Below are 9,940 nucleotides of genomic sequence, written 5' to 3'. Positions count from 1 at the left end.
CGCCTTGGACGCAAAATAGACAAATAACGCTAAGTAGGACTTATAAGGGGGCCTTCCACGAATTTTCAGAGTAGTATTGACTGGGCCACAAAAATCAACGCCACATACTGAAAATGGGCGGAGAGCACGGAGCCGGTCTGCGGGTAAGTTGCCCATCCTTTGGGTCTCTAGTAGAGGCTTGCATTTAAAGCAACGAATACACGACCTAACTGTCGCCCTGCAGACCGCCTGAGCGTTCACTATCTAAATACGCTGTCTAAGGATACTCGCGAGTGCTCGTGGACCGGCATGAAAATTGGTTTGATGCAGATAGCGAACGTATGTCTGCACAAACAGCGTTTTGTCAATAAAAAAGGAAACTTGGCATTAAATGACATAGCAGCGTTAACTAGTCGCCCCTAACTCGAAAAAACGAAAAAGAGCATCAAGTCCCTGCCTCTTAGTGGATGAAGGGATTTAAACGCAAAAGACTGGGTCCTAACTTGGTGCCTTTACTTTCAATATCTTCTTGAGACTCATTTTTTTGTGTAATGTCGACAATTTTTAGAAACTCCTCCTCTTATTCTACGGATGACGGAATTTGTTCAAAATTGAGACTTCAGTTATTGCATTTTCGGATGAAGCGGCACAAGAAACCGAACACTGAGGTGTGACGAGTATCGCTCGATTACATGCACTAAATAATTTGGCTTGTCCGCGACGGTCAGTCCGACCCATGTCACGACATGACTTTGTTGACGGCTTTCTTAACCTGTCCCTGTCTCAAGTCAATCATGTGAAAAATTCCTTGGGTCGATTGCTTGATTTATGCTTTGTATCGGATTCGACCATAGTGTTGTTAACCCGAGCCCTTCCGCTCACTTTACCTGAAGACGCCTTCCATCCCACTTTCGAAGTGTCGCTAGAAATAGGACCAACTGTATTGGATCGGTCGAGTAGGCTACCTGAACGTGTCCGCTGCTTTCGTAAAGCCGAGTTTGCGAAGCTTAATACCTCATTAGGGATTTTGATTGGTCCGCTTTGTACTTTTGCACTGATGTCATAAAAGGCACAAACATTTTTTACAATGCTCTTGGCACATTTTTTGATACTTGTGTCCCGCTTTCTTGTCCGATTAGATCTGGAAAACCCCTTGGTTTACCAAAGAATTATCCAGTCTAAAAACTTTTTAAAAAACTTTACAAAAAATTTCAAGAAGTGGGTTCTCCTACTTCTCACTCTCGCTATGTAATAGCTCGGTCAAACTTTTCATTTCTTAATGCTCAATACTATAAGAACTACCTATCTCGATGCAGGATACGTTTTTCTCAGGATCCTAAACAGTTTTACTGCTTCGTAAACAGTAACCGTAGAACGTCCGCACACCCATCCACGCTATCATTTTGTAATACGTCGGCAAATAATGATCAGGCAATTGCCGATCTTTTTGCCCAATTTTTCCAAACCACCTATTCTGAGGAAAGCTACTCTGGTCATCCGTACCCATACGGTTTACCGAGGTCGAACGGCATTTTCAGTCCCTTGTTATATGAATGTTATTTACTTCATGATCTTCGACTAGTTAAGCCGGTGTTTTCACCGGGTCCAGACGGGGTCCCAGGTTGTGTACTCAGGTACTGCGCCGAGGCTCTGTGTGGACCTTTGCTAAAACTATTCACCCTGTCCATCGATTCTTCTTGCTTCCCCCCATCTGGAAGGAATCGTTTATAAATTCTCTCCATAAAAACGGTAGCAAGTCTGACGCTAAAAATTATAGAGGTATAGCAAAGTTATCCGCTATTCCCAAAATGTTTGAGAAGGTATTAACTCCGCACTTAACTCCAACATCTCTGCAAGTCACTTATATCTCCCACTCAGCATGGATTTATAAGGCGGCGATCAACCACCACGAACTTGTTAGAGTTTACCTCTTTCATTATTAAAGGCTTTCAAGGTAACTTACAGACGGATGTTATTTACACCGACTTTCGTAAAGCATTCGACTCTGTAAACCATTCCCTTTTAGCGCATAAACTTGACCTTTTAGGGTTTCCGCCCAACCTCCTGAGATGGATTTCTAGCTATCTTTGTTCCAGGTCTCAAAGAGTCCTCTTCAAAAACTCCCTATCTTTACCAGCAAAGGTTTCTTCGGGAGTACCACAGGGCAGCCATCTAGGCCCCTTATTCTTCACACTCTTTATTAATGACTTGCCTTCAGTATTAACATACTCTCGAGTACTTATGTATATGCGGATGATGTTAAACTCTGTGTCCAGTACAAGGTCATTTCATTTCATTCTCGCTTGCGATCCGATCTCAATAACTTTCAGTCATGGTGTTGTACAAACTTGTTACACCTTAATGCCTCGAAATGCAAAGTTATGACATTTCATCGTTCTAGCCCTTTGTTGGCTACCCATACCCTATTTGGTGGTTCTCCTGAGAGAATTACCTTGGTGGATGGTCTGGGTGTTATGTTGGACCCCAAGTTAAAGTTTTCCGAACACATTTCTACCATGGTAAATAAGGCCATGGGCGTGCTTGGGTTTATAAAGAGGTGGTCAAATGAATTTGACGACCCTTATATAACAAAGACTCTATACCTCGCTTGTTCGTCCGATCTTAAAATACTGCTCCTGGATATGGTGCCCTCAGTACAAAGTACACCAGGACCGTATAGAATCAGTACAGAAAAACTTTTTACTCTTTGCTCTGCGGGGCCTTAACTGTGATGAAGGTGTGAGACTCCCATCTTACTCTAGTAGACTGCTATTAGTAAACCTCCCATCCTTAGTTAACCGTAGAAAAATGCTTGGTGTGATTTTTATGCACAACTTGATCAGGGGTGATATAGACAGCCCTAATCTGTTGAGCCGCATAAACTTCAAGATTCCTATTAGACCTACTAGAAATTTTATACCGTTGTTCCTTCCACTTTGTAGATCGAATTATTCCTTGCATGAACCGTTTAGGGTCTTATGCTCGGATGATAATTCCCTCCACAATATCATATCCACCACTAATTCTCTTTCTCTTATTAAATTACTAATCCTTACACACCTTTCTAGTAATTAGTAATTATAGTAGTATTTGTATTTTTATGTTTATTTTGAATGCATGTCTAGTCTCTTAGAAACTTTCGTGCTAATCTTCCTCGAATATTAGTCTAACAGCTATCTTTCCTGCATGCTCGCGTAACAGCCTTCTGCTGGTGTCACACAGGTCACTTGACGGTGCAGTAATTGCATCGCCTCTTGAAAGATGCAGTCATTGCATGTCAACGTCCACGACGAAAAAAAAGAAGTGCGTGCTTTCGTTTCAATCGATTTTTTCGACTTCTCCCATCTATTCAAAACAATTTCTTCTTAGCTAAGACGATTACGAGGTCGCCTTCCTTGATATTTGGTTCCTCCTGGTGCCACTTGCATCTTATTTGCAAGCCCATCGCTGCCAGAACATTTGCCTGGCTGACGAGACAAGCCGTCATCGCTTTAGGCAGCTCAGACCCTCCTGGTCCGGGGTCCTGGGTGCTGGGGGTGCGATGAGCGGCCCGCCTGTCAGCAGGTGCCCGGGAGTCAGCGCGTCTCCGTCGCTTGGGTCTGGGCTTGGGGGTCCTAGCGGACGCGAGTTGAGTACCGCCTCGATCCCAACCAGCACGGCTTCCAGCTCCTTTGCGGTGAGGAGAGCGCTTCCGACTGCCCGTAGGAGTAGGCCCTTGGCAGACTTCACACCGGCCGCCCAAAGTCCGCCCATGTGCGGTGCTCGAGGCGGTTTGAAGGCAAACTCGCACCCGCTTCTTGACGCGAATTCGCATATCTCGTCCGCTTCCGCCTCTATCTTCCTCCGCAGTTCGCTGAAGTGGCGACTTGCTCCGACGAAATTTGTCGCGTTGTCGCAGTTCACGCGTTGCGGACATCCTCGACGACCGACGAACCTTTGGAATGTCAACAAGAAGGAATTAGTCGTCAAATCGGAGACAATTTCTAAATGAACCGCCTTGGACGCAAAATAGACAAATAACGCTAAGTAGGACTTATAAGGGGGCCTTCCACGAATTTTCAGAGTAGTATTGACTGGGCCACAAAAATCAACGCCACATACTGAAAATGGGCGGAGAGCACGGAGCCGGTCTGCGGGTAAGTTGCCCATCCTTTGGGTCTCTAGTAGAGGCTTGCATTTAAAGCAACGAATACACGACCTAACTGTCGCCCTGCAGACCGCCTGAGCATTCACTATCCAAATGCGCTGTCTAAGGATACTCACGAGTGCTCGTGGGCCGGCATGAAAATTCGTTTGATGCAGATAGCGAACGTATGTCTGCACAAACTGCGAGCGTTTTGTCAATAACAAGGGAAACTTGGCATTATATGACATAGGAGCGTTAACTAGTCGCCCCCCAACTCGCAACAACGAAAAAGAGCACCATGTCCCAGCCTCTTCATGGATGAAGGGATTCAAGCGCTGAAGACTGGGGCCTAACTTGGTGCCTTTACGAACCCTTTCAATATCTTCTTGAGACTCATTTTTCTGTGTTATTTCGACTATTTTTAGAAACGCCTCGTCGTATTCTACGGATGACGGAATTTTTCCAAAGTTGAGACTTTTGTCTTTGCATTTTCGGATGAAGCGGAACACGAAAACGAACACTCTTAGCAGTTTGAGGTGTGACGAGTATCCCTCGATTACATCCACTAAATAATTTGGCTTGGCCGCGACGGTCAGTCCGACCGATTTCTTCCGACTTTCCATCTGTATCTCTTCTTCGGAGAGCTCGAAGTGTGGATTTCTGGGCCAGCTCTCTTCTTCAAACTTTAAGAACTCTGGTCCACCAAACCAGATCGACTGCACGATTTCCTCTACGTCACAACCTCTCGAAACTATGTCTGCTGGGTTCTGTTTTGTTGGCACATGCCGCCACGTAGCTTCACTTGACCACTCTTGAATCTCCGCTACTCGGTTCGCAACGAATGTTGACAACGACGAAGGGTGGGATCTGATCCAATGAAGAGTAACTTCTGAATCTGACCAGAATATCATTTTATCAATTGGAACCTTGAGCAGTGATTTGATTCGGTGACAAAGGTCTGCTAGAAGGTGAGCGGCACATAACTCAAGCCTTGGGAGCGTTTTCGTCTTGAGTGGCGCTACTTTCGACTTTGCAGTCAACAAAGAGACCTTGAAACCTTCTGCAGTCTTTCTACGGATATAGACGCAGGCTCCATGAGCTCTCATGGATGCGTCGGCAAAGGCATGTTCTTGAATCGGTGACATGGGATCAGTATGCACAAACCAAGGTATGGTAATAAACTCCAACTGACCCAAGGATTCTTTTAATAAGTTCCATGCTGTTTCCAAGTTCATTGGAATTGACTCATCCCAATCTAGCTTGTTGAGCCAAAGCTCCTGCAGTAGGATCTTTCCCTTAATTACTAAAGGACTGAACAAGCCAAGGGGGTCAAACAGCTTTGATGTCACCGATAATATGTTCCGTTTTGTCTTAAAGACGTCTTCGTGTGGCAGCCACGATATTCCTAACGCCTTAGTTGACTCTGAGTCCGAGATCGTTATCGGTTTAACTGTGCTCTCGGATGCGGTGACCTCAGGTAAGTTCGAAAACCATTTAGTCAATTCAAACCCAGTGGTTTGAAGAACCTGAGCCACATCAGACTTAATTGTCTTTAACTCCTCTACGCAACCAGCACCAGTCAACATGTCATCGACATAGAAGTCGGAGTCAATAACTTCAGCAGCTTTAGGGAATGAGAGTTTTGCAGACTCACTCAACCTCTTCAAACACCGAATAGCCAAAAATGGGGCTGGTCCAGTCCCATATGTTACGGTGTTGAGCTGGTATATTCTCAAGGGCTCAGACGGGTCTCTTCTCCACACTATGAGCTGGAATTGTCTATCCGCATCAGCGACCCAGACTTGGCGATACATCTTCTTGACATCAGCTGTCAAGGCGTGCCTGTGTAGTCTGAATCGGAGCAATGTCGAATACAGCTCATCCTGTATCGTAGGACCGACCATCAAGATGTCGTTTAAGGCCACCTGAGAGGACGTTTTACAAGACGCATCGAAAACGACACGGAGCTTGGTTGACCTGTTAGGGAGTTTTAGGGATTGTGTTGTCTGTGGTAGACATGTGACCCAAGGAGAGGTACTCTTCCATGAACTCCAAGTACATTTTCTGTAACTTGGGGTCACGAGACAATCTTTTTTCAAGCGATAAAAACCGCCGTTTAGCCACTTCAAAGGAGTTGCCTAAGATACTGGGATCTGATTTGAACGGCAGTTTTACTTCAAACCGACCTGAAGGCACGACCTGAGTAGTCCTTCTATAATGCTTTTCACATAACTTGTGTTTAGGAGATAAAGACTTTTTAGAAAACGGCAATTCTTCCAGTGACCAAAACTTTTGTAATGTATTGTCGATGTGGATCACTGACTCTTCTCGACAACTCAAACAATTCCTAGCTTCTTGGGTGGCAGTCACCTTTGGAGTGTATCTGCCCGACACAATCCAGCCGAGAAGCGTTTTCTGCAGAGTTGGATAGTCAGGACCTTGTCGAATCTGACCAACAGATAAAAGTTCGAAAAATGTTTCTGCACCTATCAACATATCTATCTTCTGTGGCTTGAAGAAATATGGGTCTGCAAGTGGTAAGTTCTTCGGGATTTTCCAGTCACTCACGTTAAGTGCCTGATCAGGGTGATACCCCGAAATGGACCATAGAATCCAGAAATCAACCGAAAACTCACTACCAGTAATTCGCGACTTCACCACCGTGTGTATCTTTTTCTTGACTTGTGAATTGGATTCACCAATACCAAGCAAGTTGATACACGACTCCTCCCTACGGATCTGTAAGCGCTGTGCTAAGTGCTCAGTTATAAAAATGGTTTGAGACCCCGAGTCAAGCAGAGCTCGGGCCAAAACATGTTCACCATTATTTGTTCGGACGCTTACGATCGACGTAGCCAGAATAACTCTATCCATAGCTGTCGCATGGAGAGCATGCGAAGTGGAAGGTTGATTCTGATTGGGAGGAGGAGAAGAATTCTCTGGGGGTGATGGTAACGCTAGACTTTTATTCTCCACTGTGTACCTATGCAATAAGGTATGGTGTGAGCAGCCACACACTCGACACTTCTTAGCTTTGCTTCGTAATACAGAGTGGCCTGGCTGCAGACAATTGATGCACAAGGATGCAGTTTTTGCGAATTCGAACCTTTGCATTACTGCCAGCCGACCAAATGGAGTGCAATCTGTCAACAAATGGCCTTTCGCATTGCAGTAGCTGCATTGTTGGTTTTTGGTATTCGCGGTGGAACACGCGAATAAACTCCGATTATGCGGCTTGCTTGGCACAGCTTTCTGCTCCTGCTTTGGTTTGTCCGAATTTTCGGCCGAAAGATGTTGATGTCTGCGATTAAGCAACTTTTCACAGTCCGTCCAAAGTGGCAGTTTGTCATAATCGAGCTGTTCTTCCCATTTCTCTTTGGTCACCGGATCGACTCTGCTCAAGACGAGATGAATAATCATCGCATTCGAGATCTTTTTATCATCGCCTATCGACAACAACGAACCATATATGGATGAGGCGGTATCGATAAGGTTTCTTAAGGACGATGCTGATTGCTGGGTCATTTTGGGAAGACTAAATAGGGCATCAATGTGATTTTGAAAGATCAGACAATCATTATCGTAGACCCGTTTTAAGCTAGCCATTGCTTTCTCGTAGTTGGTCTCGGTTACTTGGAAAGCCCTAACTGTTCCCAACGCTTCACCGGAGAGAAAGCAAATGGTTGAACTTTTCGATAATTGGAATGCTTTGGTCATTGTGAACTAGAGTCTCAAATAAACCTATGAAGTTTTTAAAGTCCGAAAAGTTGCCGCTGAACTGCGGCAGAGCTAACTTCGGAAGGCGAGCACGAGTTGGGCCACCATAAGCTGGTACTGCCGGTATTGTCTCATCAGCTGTCTTTAATGCGCAAATGAGAGACATTAATTTTGCCTTTGTGACAATTGAGAGTTCTTCCAACTCGACTCCAAATTCATCGTCAATGTCTATATCTTCAATCTTCTCTTGAAGTTCGCGTGCCGTGTCAATGCTACGCATCAGCGTTTCGAGTCTGCACTCGAGCTCCGTCAATACCAGCGGAATATCCCCCGCTTCTAAACGGTCCGCTAATAAACGAATGCCTTTGACATGGCAACTGCGCTTTTTCTTCAGCTCTTCAAGGGCAATATTGTTGGCTTTTGAGGTCATATTGATTCTCAATACAAGCAACTGAAGGCGAAAGATCGTTTCTAATAATCGTATTTAATGCCGAGGCACTCAATGAAATAATGGGTAATTGTACCCACACGAGGTGAAAAACCAATATACCCGAAAAATTTAGGGTAGAGCGTCGCTTGGCTGGCGCGTACACGAAAACCACACAAGAATAGCAACGAACTGCACTGGTGACAAGCGAAAACGAAAAATTTCACCGCTGTAGTTCTGAAGAGTGGATGTTGTGTATACGTATGCACCGACAACGATCGACGCTAAATTGATTTGCGAAGCACGACTTTGTCTTAATTGATAGTTGGATCCTACTGACACCAAACGAATATACCCGACGAAAACAGGGTAGCGCGTCACTTGGTGTTTGGTTTGGATCAAGCGCGCCAAACAAAAGAACACCGATAAGCAACGGTGAGGAGCGAAAGCGAGACGAAAAAATTCACCGCTGCAGCTGCGTATTGGTATGCGTGCTTGGCCAATGACCCAACTATATATTTGACACAACGAAAACGAGAAAGGGGAAAGGGGTGACAGCGATTGCAGTTAAAATGAGTTATATGTGTAGTTATTGCGTCCAAGAGGGTTAGATGTACATACATATGTATATATGTATTAATATATATGCTCAACTCTAACTACAGCATGCAATCGAGCTCTACTATGTCATACGTACATATGTGCCAAGAATTGAAAGCGAGGAGCAATTGTTTCAGTACAAGACAATAATTGCGAGTTTTTTAATCTTTTCGTCTTCACTCGAGCTTTCAATTTTTTGCACAAATACCTCTTGAGAAGATTGGAAATTCCAGGTGCTGTACTCTCCTCTTCTTATACTGGATGCTCCACTTGGATCTTCTTTGGTAGATGGTATATGTATATATCTCCTTTTGTATATACATAGCTGCAGACAGGGTATTGCACGACCGACGCGGTGATTTTTAGTTTTGTTTGTTGAATTTTTTGCACACACGTCGCGGTCAATTTGGCAATTTAGCTGCAGTACATATGCATGTACATGTAGGTATAATAGATTTTGGCTATTTATCTTTTCTCCACTGTGTCACTGTCACTTTTGCCTTCCACTTGAATTAATACGTTTAAATTGCAAGTCCACCCGGGGGCGCCATAAAATTTTAGAATAGTTTTTCTAAATAAAGATACCGAAACAACTTGGGTGACTGCAATTTTGTATTTTAATACGACGAAAAAAAAGGAGTGCGTGCGTTCGTTTTCATGGATTTTTCTCGACCTCCTTCATATATTAAAACAATTTCTTCTGTGCCTACCTTACCTACGGTGGCAAAGCGGGGCGAATTCGCCAAGAGCGAGAGAGCGAGCTTTTATTGCGCTCCCGCTTTGCCCTAGCCTAACTTACACTAGACTTCATGAAATACTATCCTAATAACAATTATTATTAGCCAAATGGCGCGACACTATGTGTTAGAGAGAGACAGAGCGAGAAAGAATGAAATTGTTTTCTTGATTCTGGCTATAATAATTATACGATCTCGTTAAGATTTTGCATTTTAGAAGATATATGTAGTCATCTTCTACGATTCGGCGTTTTCTGTTTTTTCGTATTTTTAAAATTGTGGTTGCCACAGATTTTCGCCCTTTGTGGGGGCGGAAGTGGGCGGGGAAAAGTTTTGATATATTCTTGTAACAGT

At 44.2% G+C, this 9,940-nt stretch overlaps 1 protein-coding gene across 1 annotated transcript; it reads right to left on the bottom strand.

The window, feature by feature from the left end:
• Nucleotides 1–3,328: 3,328 nt before the first annotated feature.
• Nucleotides 3,329–9,135, bottom strand: LOC117186093. The gene is made up of 2 exons (XM_033386192.1): nucleotides 9,058–9,135; nucleotides 3,329–3,913 (listed from the first exon to the last, which is right to left on the bottom strand). The coding sequence occupies exon 2, from the start codon at nucleotides 3,893–3,895 to the stop codon at nucleotides 3,329–3,331; it is 567 nt and encodes a 188-aa protein (XP_033242083.1). The 5' UTR covers nucleotides 3,896–3,913; nucleotides 9,058–9,135.
• Between the last annotated feature and the right edge of the window lie 805 nt (nucleotides 9,136–9,940).

The sequence above is a fragment of the Drosophila miranda genome, chromosome XR, assembly GCF_003369915.1.
Source record: "Drosophila miranda strain MSH22 chromosome XR, D.miranda_PacBio2.1, whole genome shotgun sequence".
In the NCBI taxonomy this organism is placed as follows: Eukaryota; Metazoa; Arthropoda; class Insecta; order Diptera; family Drosophilidae; genus Drosophila; species Drosophila miranda.
The sequence above is the reverse complement of the archived record's forward strand: the minus strand, read 5'-3'. Positions and strand labels throughout refer to the sequence as shown.

What these genes read in the sequence shown, in the direction of transcription:
- LOC117186093 (XM_033386192.1), bottom strand. Translation starts at nt 3,895, where the DNA reads ATGTCCGCAACGCGTGAACTGCGACAACGCGACAAATTTCGTCGGAGC.